The sequence below is a fragment of the Oryzias latipes genome, chromosome 19 (assembly GCF_053564925.1).
Source record: "Oryzias latipes strain Hd-rR chromosome 19, Olatipes_Hd-rR_3.1".
NCBI lineage: Eukaryota > Metazoa > Chordata > Actinopteri > Beloniformes > Adrianichthyidae > Oryzias > Oryzias latipes.
The window spans coordinates 11,074,000-11,087,072 of record NC_136255.1 but is presented as its reverse complement, the minus strand read 5'-3'; the positions used below and the strand labels follow the sequence as shown (position 1 = coordinate 11,087,072).

At 40.7% G+C, this 13,073-nt stretch overlaps 1 protein-coding gene across 39 annotated transcripts in view; it reads left to right on the top strand.

The window, feature by feature from the left end:
* LOC101172448 (ankyrin-3) overlaps nt 1–13,073 on the top strand; it is a 228,478-nt gene that overhangs the window by 128,289 nt on the left and 87,116 nt on the right. For 35 of the 39 annotated variants that reach the window (XM_078936975.1, XM_078937006.1, XM_078936982.1 and 32 more), the window contains 7 exons: nt 1,219–1,317; nt 2,786–2,983; nt 5,028–5,126; nt 5,303–5,401; nt 11,932–12,129; nt 12,557–12,655; nt 12,881–12,979. In XM_078936975.1, coding sequence (XP_078793101.1) covers nt 1,219–1,317; nt 2,786–2,983; nt 5,028–5,126; nt 5,303–5,401; nt 11,932–12,129; nt 12,557–12,655; nt 12,881–12,979 — 891 coding nt within the window. The remainder of the gene's footprint in view (nt 1–1,218; nt 1,318–2,785; nt 2,984–5,027; nt 5,127–5,302; nt 5,402–11,931; nt 12,130–12,556; nt 12,656–12,880; nt 12,980–13,073) is intronic. The other 4 variants (XM_078937002.1, XM_078937001.1, XM_078937015.1 and 1 more) reach the window with 1 other exon arrangement.

The window sequence follows — 13,073 nt, the reverse complement described above, 5'->3', positions numbered from 1 at the left end:
TCTTATTTCTCTGCCGTGGTTCCCTCTGACTCGATTAGAGATGCTTGGGCTAGAGATTTGGACTGTGAGGTGCCTGTAGGCCTCTAGAATCAGGCACTGTCCAAAATTCACCGCTGCTACATCAGTTCCCGACTAAGGTTGATTCAGTTTAAGGTTCTGCATAGATTGCACTATTCCAAAACAAAGCTGAACAAAATCTTTCCAGCTGTCTCGGCTATTTGTGACAGGTGCAAAACATCAGAGCTGGGTCATTTATTCTGGTTCTGCCCATTGTTATACAGTTTCTTGAGCAAGATCTTTACATGCATTTCTGACTCGTTTGATAAATATATTCAGCCCAATAGCCACCTGGCCATCTTTGGATGTACTTCACAAACGTCCCAATTGCCACAACATATGCAGACAGCGCTACAGTTGGTGGTGTAGGTGGTGGCTAAAAACCTTATTCTTCTCTACTGGAAATCAGCAACTCCTCCCTCCTTTGAACATTGGCTGTATAGATTCAACACTGCTTGGGAACCATTTCTGCATCACTACACTATAAGTTGAACTACAACACTGAACAACAGGTCTCTAATTGGAGAGGTGCTGTATCTGCGTCACTCACAAATGTAATTTTGCATCTATCTCCCTTATACAAGTTATATCTGACTGCAACATGTATTTATGTATTTATTTAAATCAATATGGTAATCTGGCAAACTCTTTTCTTTTTATTTTTTTATTTTTGTTTTTTATTTTTAACTCTTACCTTTAACAAGTGTTGTGTTTTGTGGGGGTTGTCTTGTTGTTCTTTCCCCCCTTGTCTTTGTTTGTCGTTGTGTTTTTTATGTAAACATATGGTTCACTTAAAATTGAAAATAAAACATATTAAAAAAAGAAGCATTACACCCCAGTGAGTAAACCAGACCAAAAGTCAGGAATCCAGAGAGAAGGAAGAAGGACAAAAAGTCTACTGCACAACTGCTCAGCCCTAACGATTAAGCCACCCACACTCCGTTTCTCGCCAGGTTACCGTAGAAACGGAAACTTGTGGGACATCTTTATGGTGCGTTAGTTAGACAGCAAAACTGGGGAGCCTTTGTTTCCCCAGTTCTTTTTTCTCCCTCTACAGTTCCACAGAGAAATAATTCAAACCAGATTTAAAGCTGGGTTTGTTTTATAAAAAAGTGGGACACAGGATTTTGAATTAAGCATCAAGTTTCTCATGCATTTCAGAGAGGGGAGACAGCACTCCACATGGCGGCGCGGGCTGGACAGTCAAACGTGGTCCAGTACCTGGTACAGAATGGAGCATGTGTCGACGCAAAGGCTAAGGTAGAGATTTCTCAAAGTGTGGTGCTGCATGCGGTGTGTACTGCACATAAATGGAAGCATCTGTGTCTGTGTTGGTGGGGCCTCTTTCTTGTCAAAAAATAGTGCAAAACCTCCTTTTTTGTTGTTTTTTTGTTAAAGAGCCAAAGTTATATATTTTTTTTTTATTTTGGAAGTAAACTTATTCTACTTGTGATCCAATGAAGAAATTGCAGCATACTTCTTTATCAGAAGCAATGGTCTTTTTCAGGTACCTACCTTTAAAATACAGTAAAGTCTGTTCTGGTGTTTCATCAGCAATTACAAGATATTATAATACTTTTGGTTTGTCGTTTTATGACTACAAAAACAGGGGAACAAGACAATAAAAATAGTTATGGGTTCATTATACAGTGGTACCTCATTTATCGTTCACATTCCAAAAACAACCTGCAATAGATGAAATCCAGAAAGTCGTCTTTATTTTTTAGGATAATTCTAGATGTTTTAAGCTGTAAAACCCCTCACTACACAGTTTATTCACTTTTTTCATACAGACATGAACATCATCAAACTTTTCTCTCTTGTTTGAACTCTCAAAGTTCAAACCTTCATAGAAAAATAAGTCCAGTATTAAAGAATGAAAACAAAGGTGTGCTTGTAACTGAAGATGTTATTAAGTTTGGCAAGATGAACATATTTTGTATAGGAGTCACGGCACGGAAGAGACTGATTGAGAAGGTCTACAGTCAAGGTCTACATCCAGTCATGATGCAGAACACAATGCCTTGTAAAACGGAAAAAAAGGCATGCACAATTACACTAAAAAAATCTGTGAAACAGCGAGACTGCAAAAGGTGAACTGCGATAACGAGGGAACATTTACATTTCATTCTTAGAAAACTATTATCAAATAACTTAATAAAAATAGTCAATTTATTCAAAAATATTTTTATCCAGAATTAATTTAGACTTTATTTATTGAACTTTTTTATTGATGATCAGTTTTTTTGGCCCTGATCTGAGTAATTTGATTTGAGTATCTGCAGATACCGAGTCCCGATCTGATAGTTTTGTAACACACTTAAATTTTTTAAGCTTATTAGTCATATGAGAAAGTTTGATGACTATAACTTTAATATCTTTAGAACTATCTATCATTTTAGTCTGTGAATATCTTGCTAATTTTACTGAACTGTATTTGTGCCTACTGCTGAAACTGCTGCAATTTACGGCAATAAAATGTTGTGATCCATTGAATTCTGATCACGTTATTCGATTCGGGACGCCCCCACTTTTTTAATCAAATCCCAGATGCACACAAAGACACTTCCTACAGCTCTGAAAAAGTCTGTAGGTTTGTTTGTGTCAATTTTATTTGCTTTATTTATTTTAGTTAAAACTGAGTGCTGGAGGATGTGAAAATGCCGTTATCATACCTGCCTGAAAGGTTAACATCTGCCGAAAGATTTCCTTTTGGGTTTCCGGGCAGGACGACCAAACTCCACTTCATATCTCCAGTCGCCTTGGAAAGCAGGACATTGTTCAGCTGCTGCTCACTAACGGAGCAGACCCAGATGCCACAACCAACTCTGGATACACACCTTTACACTTGGCTGCCAGAGAGGGACACAAAGACATAGCTGCAGCTCTGCTGGATCAAGGAGCTAACTTGAGCGTTACAACAAAGGTAACAACACAGTTCTTGTTCCACAAAGACACCCAAATAACAGACATAAGGCTTGGGATGACCCATAGTTTGGCTTGTAAACTCTGTATTTCTCAGAATTCAGTAGTGGAGTTTTCTTTCACTTTCAATGTTTTTTTTTCATTTGAAACTGTTTAAAAATTGTAAAAGTCTCACTCTGATCATCATTTGATCTATTTTAAAAGTGTTCCCAATGGTCTTTTTGGTATTTTAATGATCATTTTGCCATTTTTACCCTAAACATAAAAACCTGTATAATTTTTAGGACATAGTTTCTGCAGAGCAACAGCAGTACATTAGAAATTTGCATCTGAGTTGTGGCCGGGACCCCTAACCTAACATTACTGATGCAACAAAAATAGCAAGCAATATTCCAAAGACATATACAGACCTATTTGTCTGCAAGTGGACGCATCAGAATGGAGCAGAGAAGGGAGTTTGTGACACCCACATACTTTCTGTCATAAATAAGATCTTTTTCTAACATTTTTCTAACATTTTCAACATTTTTTAATCTGGTCCTGATTACAGCAATTTGAAAAAAGAAATACTCAGAAATGCAATTTTGAGCTTAATTTTCTTTACGTATGTTCATGATAAAGAGGCCTAAAGAACATGTTAAAACACCAAAAACAAGAGGGTCTTTAATGTACCGTATTTTCACGACCAAAGGGCCTACCAGGTTATAGGGCATGGTCTCAGTCACAGGGTATTTTTCAGTCTTTGACACACACAAAAGGCGTGGGACTGTTTGGACCCTTAGAGCCTCCAGAGTGGATTAATAAAAGAACCAGTCGGACATCATTCTAGCGGTAGCACCCAGAGCAGAACAGAAAGCCTTCCATACCTGCGAGATGATTTGAGGGCTAACGTCCGAAACAATGTCTGTTGGGATCCCATGATGTCGAAAAACCTGATCAACCAGGATTTCAGCAGTCTCGGTAGCTGTAGGGAGTTGTGGAAGAGAAATGAAACACAGACTTTGAAAAACGGTCAACAATGGTGAGAATCACCGTGTGTCCATGTGTGGGTGGTAAACCAGTAACAAAGTCCATAGCGATATGGGACCAAGGGCGGACCGGAGTGGGCAGAGAAAGCAGGAAACCAGCAGGAGGGGAGTTAGACGTCTTAGAGCGAGCGCAGGTGGTACAAGCCGCCACGTATTCTCGTACATCCTTCTCCATAGCGGCCCAGAAGAATCGTGTCTTCAGGAGCTTGAGGGTCCTGTGAACACCACCATGGCAGGACATACACGAAGCGTGCCCCCGTGTAAGGACGTCAGATCTGAGAGACGATGGTACAAACAAAGTTCGTGGGGGGCAGGGAGCATGGTTATGTTCCTCATCCTGGGCCTGTAAGACACTAGTGTCAATGTCCCAAGTGAGGTTCCCCACGATGCATGTGGCAGGAATGATGGTGGAGGGATTGGCAAAATCAGAGTGATTGTATTTCCTGGAGAGAGCCTCAGGTTTGAATCACACCCTAAGAAGAGCTGGTTCAGTGCTGTGACAGGATTTAAAACCACTGAAACTTCTTGAAAATATGACATTCAGTTATTTTATTTTGTTTTTATTTGTAAACAGTTTACAGAGTAAAACAGAAAGAGTCAGGCAAGAGAAGTCACAAGGACTTAAGAGACTTAAGAGAGTGAAAAATAATCTTGGGCTTGCTGATGTTCTCAGACACAACATTTGACATAAAGTGGGTCTTTGAATTCTTTACAGCAGCCTAATACTCTGAGTTTTTAAAAATCTCTCATTAGACGTGAAGCCTGTTGTTGTTGGTCATTGCCAAAGACTCTGGCTTTCCACACATCCACTTTCCCAACTCTTTAACATTCGTGTTTTATAAGTTTTAGGCTCTATGTAATAGCTTCACCATGTTGTCACATGATTGTAGTGCAACCCAGCAAATGACTCCTTTGCACACATGCTTTTAATTACGGAGTACAGAATGAACCTGTGAAGAACAACAACCATAGTGCACTTCCAAAAATCTGTGTGTTTTGTGATTTTTTTCTCTCTAGAAGGGTTTTACTCCCTTACACATTGCAGCAAAATATGGGAAGATTGAGATGGCGAACTTGCTGCTCCAGAAGAAAGCTCCACCCGACGCTGCTGGAAAGGTGAAGCATGTTTAAGCACTGCAGAAAAAAGGAATATACGGTAGTTTAAAAGCACAAAGGTCACTTTAGTGCTTAACTTAATTTCTAGGTGTTAACCATGTCTGCACAAGCTGCACTTAACCATTTTGTCACCTCTTAGCACTTGCCTTTGTTTGTTTGTTTGTGTGTATGTTCAGAGTGGACTAACTCCACTACATGTAGCAGCACATTATGATAACCAGAAGGTGGCGCTGCTTTTACTCAATCAGGGAGCTTCACCACATTCTTCAGCAAAGGTAAGAGTTTGAAATAGTTCAAATTAAATACTCCTAAAGGGTTCTTTGGACCAAAACCAAGAGTAACCTGACTCACGCCGCCTAAGCCGCGACTCACAGCGGTGAGCTATGCCATAAATTCAGTGTTGGAGCAGCTTTTGACATGGTGGATTCATTTTGTCCCATAATATCCCGTACCGCTCAGTAGTGGGCGTTTTGTCGATAAAATGAGCAGATATATTATGGGAAAAAATGAATCCACCATGTTAAAAGGCGCTCTGATGCTCAAATTTGGCATAAAATTACTTTGAAGCTTTGGTGAGCCGGCTCACGGGGCACGGCTCTCAAGACTTGAGGTGCAGCTCATAGATGTGAGTCAGGTGAACCACCGGTCGGAGCTGTTTACAGCACCAGCCCCTGCTGGTAAAACCTATGGCTTTGATGAAGAACAGAGTGTTTTTTTCATTCACTCACATGCAGCAACTTAATAATGTGATTTAAAACAAGTTAGTTGCACCCTTTCCTCACAAAATTACCCCAGAAATTGTTACCCCTGAAATCGTAAACCATTGTTTCTTACAAGATAAATAAATACAAATAAAATTAACGACTATCAGAAATCACGGAAGCACTTTAAAAACTTGCACAGTGAACGTGGTTTTAAGCACATTTTTAGTGCTTAGTTTCCCTTTTCAAGACTAAAAACCACATTCAAAGGTATAATACAGTTTAGTTTTTCATATTTTAATTACCGTAAATTCCAGACTACAAAGCGCACCCAATTACAAGCCGCACCCACCCATTTTCGCGTGTTCAGTTATTTTTAAACATACATAAGCTGCGTCGGAGTAAAAGCCGCATGTCTCCTCCTGACTCACAGAATAGGTAAGGTTCATTACCCCACTGTGGGAGGAGTCAGCCTTGCCTCAAGCCCATGTATTTGATTGTGCCCACATCTGCCAAACAGCATGGAGCTCTATTCTGTTCACAAGTTCCTCAGTTATGGTTTATTTATTTATTTATTTATTTTTACTTATTGACAATCTAGGTATCACACATAAAATTACAAACAGTAACCATATAATCAACATTACATCCCTCAGCTATGATGAGGAGATTTACATCCACGATCCCCCATTTCCCATGAGTCTTAGGGGCTAAAGGCGGGGACAACGCCCGGCTGGCCTCACTGTTGTACGTGTTTAAGAATGAACAATAGCAGCAGTGGATGGAGGGGCGAAAAGGAACAGCTCTCCTTCCGCTTGTGTCGCGGCAGCATTATGGTACTAACAGGGCTGGTTAAAAAAACACACAGCAGTAAAATAAAGCAGCGGCGACTGAAAAGCGCGCGCCTCAGCGCGATACGCGCGCCTCAGCGCGGCGCGTGCGTCAGAAGTTTCCTTTCACAACAAACACTGTAGCTCCGCGGACGCCTCTGAGCTCCGCGCTCGCCCCGCGCGCTCCCCTTCCTATCTTCTCCGACACATCTGGCCAGGGCGGCTCCAGGGAGGAGCAAATCGTGTCTGTGCAGAGCAATCGGACTTAAAACTGTACGTTTTGTGGATGAGGGGCGGATGCGTTGTTACGTGTGGGAGCCATCAGACTGCCATTGGCCCCGCAGCTCTATGTAAACGAGCAGCAGCCAGGAGAACATGTCTCCAGCTCACACGGAGGCTGTGAGCTTTTCAATGCAAAATTCCGGTCAGTCCTTAGAAACCGTTAAAACGACCACGTGGATTTGTGTTTCCAGTCGTGTCCCGACAAAATAAAGGCTGATGTTATTCCCACATGCGCTGTTCTCTCCGTCACGCAGCTGACCGGCTTTTCCAAACCCGTTGGTGATGGTGGATTTTTTCACGCTGCTTTTAACGATTGCTTTTAACTTGAAAGCTGCATCATATTGTAGCAGCGATCACGTGCACGTTGGGTCTAATGGCACCAAAGGATTTTGGGATGCGGCCGAGCATGCGTGTTTCTTTTTGTTGAACCATGACTGAAGTGTCTAAAACCTGAAGTGAGGTCCATGCTGTTTGGTTACTTAGTTTGCTGAAAAACAAATGACTCGTGCTTAGTGTTAGATAACAAATTCAAACTATTCACTGAGTCCGAATGTACATACATGGCGGTCTTAAATCCATAAATTAGCCGTGTCACTGAATAAGCCGCAGCGCTGTGAGCGCAGGAAAAAAGTAGCGGCTTATAGTCCGGGAATTACGGTATGTCAAATTAGCAAAAGTTCAGTTATACATGTCATAAAAGAAAATAACATAAATGCAAAGTTGTGTTGAGTTTTTCTAGAGGGTGAAACAATATTTAGTGGCTCCTACCAAGTTCTGGTCAATGAGAAACAAGCCTGAATGGCTCTTTAAGTGTTGAATGTGGCAGAACCCTGCACTACTGTAGGCGTCTGAGCTCATAGGCTATATGTGGCACAAAAGGGAAAAAATCTCCTATTTTGTCATTATAGTATAGTGGATGCTGCAGTTTTTCAAACGTGCAGTACACGGAGTTGTTCAAACATTTGTCCCATTTGTTTTAAATGGAGGATTTTTCTGTATTACCCCAAAGAGACAATCATGAGAAAGAGTAGGTTTTGAGTAATCGAAACAAAAACAAAAAAACGTTTAATGAAATTTGATTCAATCAAAGTACATTTGGAGGGTATTTTATATTGTTTTTAAAATGTTATTATAGTCTGGAAATACATTTATTGGTAAATGCTTGTCTCAATCTGCACGTCATACTTTGTATAATTCTGTTTTGGCCCATTTGTGTATTTGTTATTAACAACATGGATTTCACCTGTGCATTTTTAAGGCGCTCTTTTTTAGCATTAACACTTCTAATAATCACAAAATGCTATATTTATTTTGTTGGTTGTTGTTTGTTCTTTTATTGTTCAAACAATATGTGACTTATTGTGTTTCGCTGCAACAGTGTAGAAGGTAAAGAACTGTGCTTTAGCTAGGTTTCAAGAATGTTCATGTGTAGCTAGCTAATAGGATACTAGGGGTGTCCAAAACGTTTGCAGATGGGCAAATTTGGTGAGGTGAAAATCAAACAAGCTCACACTTCTAACTTCAGATGTAAATATCACATGAGTTTTGAAAGCCCGATCACCACAATTACCTCCATAAAAAAGGAAAATATGAGAGAGCCTCTGAGTCGCGGCTGAGTGAGCGGGGCATAATTATTAAGCATTAATACAAAATTAATAATCCTTGTTAATTGTTTTATTTTTCCTGTAATTTTAAAGTCTCCCCATAGATGGTACACTACAAATAAATTGACCTTTAGGTGTAGAAGGTTCTTGTGCATCCATTTAGTGTTGGAAGATTTGTAGTTTTTCGATTTTCCAATCATTCAAACACCACATGAATGCAGCATTTCTCGCATTTTACACAAGGTACATCAAATGCTGCATTTGTCTGTAAAACATATGCTGAAAGTAGCTGAAATTGTTTGTCCAGAGCAAAAAAAAAATGTCTGTCAAATGATACAATTACGTAACAAGACAAGTAGAAGATCTGGGCAGCAACCTCCGACCACAACTGGGAAAACATCTGGAGGGCCTGGTTAATTGTACAAATGACCCTTGGTCATTAAAGTCCATTGACAATTTTTTTCTGTATCTACAGGTCAAATATAAGATGAAAAACAGATCTCCCTGTGTCCACATAACTATTTTAACCTTTGTAAAGATCTTGGAAAGATTTCATGTAATCCATGGACACCAGTGAGGTTCACAAATCATTGAAGAAAAAAGGTTCAGCGTACTGTCTAGTGGGTCTTAGATGACCGTACTCCCAATGGTTAAGTGCCTAGGATAGCACAAGGGTTAAATGTTTTTATTTAAGGTTTCCTCTATTTTGAAAGCTATCTGTCTGTCTTTTGTAGAGCAGGTTTGACATTCAAAATCTTCCAATAGAGGTATCACATTTTCATAGGCAAATGATGCTTAGCTGAACTAATACTTTTGAACAGAAGTTTTAACCCAATACATGTTTTATTAAAAACAACAGGGAAATTAAGTTGAAGAAAAACACATTTACCCTGAAAACTGGTGCAATAATATGAAACTTCAGAGTGTAATCAGACTGGACACATTTGGCTCACTTAAAGTGAGCCAGAGTTTGTTTCCCGGAACAAAAAATCCGGAACAAAAAGAGAAGGATCCCAGGGATTCCGTGAGGAGCTTCTGTTCAGGAAGACTGGAGACTCAGGGGACCACTCGTCCATCGTGATGGGTGACTGACATCCCGATGGAGGAAACCATCGTGATGCCACGCCCCCCGCCACGCTGCGAGTAGACACCTTAAGCCGCGGTTACATGTGCAAAATATCTTGATCGGATCAATGGTCGGATTAGAATCCAACCGTGTACATGGTCCCAGAAAAATGTTTTCAGAAAATAACAAACGTTCACATGGGTCACACTTTTGGTCGGACTAAATCATTTGCACATGCGCAGTAGGGTTTGAAAAACCGGAATGACTGAGGATATGACTTCCGCCGAGCAGCTATATACATTGACATGTCAGCTCAGTAATATACGAGACGATCTTCTAAACGTGCTTTTAATAATGTTACGATTATTATGAAGCACCTGTTCGCCTGTTTTAATTTTAATCCGTGTGGTCAGCGCTTTTTCTGTTGAAGAGCGGAGCCGGAAAGAAGCCACAATTAGCAGTATGCTAACACGGGCTAACAACATTAGCTTTGTGTGGTGCTGCTATCTGCATCCTGGCTGCACGTAAACATGTGGGAATAACATCAGCCTTTATTTTGTCGGGACGCGACTCGAAACACAATCCACGTGATTGTTTGAACGTTTTCTAAGGACTGAGCGACATTTCTGCTTTGAAGCTCACACCGCCGCTGTGTGTGTGTGCGCTGACGATCCGAGCTGTGCTCAGACACACAGCTTAGCTTCTCTAGTTCCCCTAGAGCTGCGGGACGGATCGCAGTCCTAAATTTCCCACACATACCGCTCATGTAACAAAGCACCCCCCCCCCCCTTCCCCTCAAACACAAAGCTGTAAATCCGCGCTCCGCTGGTCCACTTGACTAGTTAAGTGCGGGAGCGGACCACTTCTTTTCCATTTTGTTTGTTACTTTTTTTTGTTAAAGTCACTTCCCTCAGTTTATACTGAAACATCGCGGATGAGTCATTATTTGGGAAATAAAGTAAAATAACGAATAGCAATTATATAAGACAGAAAAATTAAAAATAGCCCCCCCCCCACGACGATATCATCGTCCATCCCGATGGTTGACAGCAAACATCGTCAACGGCCAATTTAAGGGACATCGCCCAACCCTACCACTCGTGGTTAGAATGTCCGGGAGGGATAAGACGAGATTAGGCAAGAGCATGAAGAACATGGGCTAAAATAAACTTAGTGACCAGACTAGCGTCATCAGGGGCAACGGACTGGCGATGAAAGCTGGAACTGGATCTTCTTATTAAGGGCTGGTGGTTGATTAGATGAGTGGTCACAGCTAGTTCGAGTCAGGAAGCAGAGCAGAGATGGGAGGGGGAGGAGAGACTGCCAGAGGCCCCATGACAATACCTGGGCTTTTCTTTCCAAACAGTGCCTCCTGTGACGCGGCAGTAACACGGCAGCAATATGGTAGTATTGCTAACAACTAACAGGGCTGGTTAAAAAAACATACTGGTAAAATTCACTGATACAGAGACAATAGAGAGAAAAATAGGCATGTGCCTATGCGCGGCACGCGCCTATGCGCAGAGGCCCGTGCCGCACAGAGGTGAGTGCTGCGCAAGGCGTGTGCCAGAAGTTTTTTTCCACAACAATGACACACCGTAGCACAGCACTAACAGGGCTGTTAAAAAACATAAACGTAAAGGTCACTGAGAGCTTTCTTCATCTTCCTCCTGTGCATGGAAAACCATGGAAGTCTTCCTCCTCGGTGTCGGATTGGAATAGCGTCAGATTGTCTTTGCCACACACTCTCTGTCTCTCCTTCGTTGTCGGTGTCAGTTTGTCACTCCCCTCCTGAGGCAAATTCACTCCTGGGCTTGCGCTGTTCTCTCCGTCACGCAGCAGACCGGCTTTTCCAAACCCGTTGGAGATGGTTTATTTTTTCACACTGCTTTTAATGATTCCTTTTAACTTGAAAGCTGCGTTATATGCATTTCTTCTTGCATTTTCCATAATGCGGGTCTGCTCGTGCTATTCATACACAAAGCGGGAATTTTGGACTTGCATCTTCCTCGACACATATACCGTATTCCCCATGTCTCACTCTTACCCTTTCTGCTGGAGCGCCCCTAGCGGTTGTTAAAAAAAATGCATTAAAAAAAATAAAAAAGAAAAAAATGCAGACATTAGCCGCATCATTGAATAAGCTGCAGGGTTGAAGGTGTGTGACAAAAGTAGCGGCTTTTAATACGGAAATTACGGTATTTAATGTACTTTACAATAGAATGAGAATACTGAGAAACAAACTCGTAAAAACAAATTTTCTTTAAGGTAATGATGATAATGGTGAGAAACTTACTAAAATATCTTCTTTTGTGTCTCTAGAATGGCTACACTCCTCTCCATATTGCAGCTAAGAAGAATCAGATGGAAATAAGCACAACTTTACTGGAGTATGGTGCCCTAACAAACACAGTGACCCGACAGGGAATCACTCCACTGCATCTTGCGGCTCAAGAAGGCAGCGTTGACATTGTGACACTGCTCCTCGCTCGAGGCTCTCCCATTAACGCAGGCAATAAGGTAGAATAGGCAGGTGCAAAAACTCAATATAGATTCACTATACATTTACCTGTGGAAATATAAGTATTATTTACAGTGACTTTTTGTGAATTATAAACTGCCAAATCCATGAAGAAATAGCACATTATTTTGTCTGTCCTCTGGCATTTTGTTTCTAGAGCACGTTCCAAATTATTATGCAAAGGTTTTTCTAAATACTCAATACAAATGACACTCTGTATAATTTGCAAGTCACTAACCATTACAGGATATATTAAATGTTACTGAACAAACCTCTTAAAGATAACGATTAAAAGATAAAAACCTTGTTCCTTCAGAACAATGCATGTGTCAGTTTATGACTTTATTGTGTAGAATTTGCTTTTTACCATGCATATTTCCCTCTTGATGTTGCCTGTTTTTGATATTTTTGTCTGACTGAATCAAGTCGGGTCTGACTCCACTCCACCTGGCTGCCCAGGAGGATAAAGTCAATGTTGCTGAAGTTTTAGTGAACCACGGAGCTAACATAGACCCTGAGACCAAGGTAATTAATCAAAATTAAAGGATTTGCTGCTTTTAAGTTGTTTTTATAGTAATATCTAATGAAAAAATTCAAATGGTTAAAAATGTAGCTAATTTATTTTTGTCATTGAAAAATCAATCAAGGTTTTTATTATTTCTTACTTTCATATCTACAATTTACATTAACAGGTGGAGGTGCAAAAAATAATGTCTTTTTTTTGCTCTTAACATCTCTTTGTGTCATTAGCTGGGATACACTCCTCTCCATGTGGCCTGTCACTATGGCAACATAAAGATGGTCAGCTTCCTTCTGAAACATCAGGCGAATGTCAACGCTAAAACCAAAGTAGGATCAGCTATGTTTGAGAAAAACTGTGCTTTTTTTACTGTAATCTGTTGTATGTCAAGCGACAGTTTATTTTTGTTTCATGTCTGTGGTT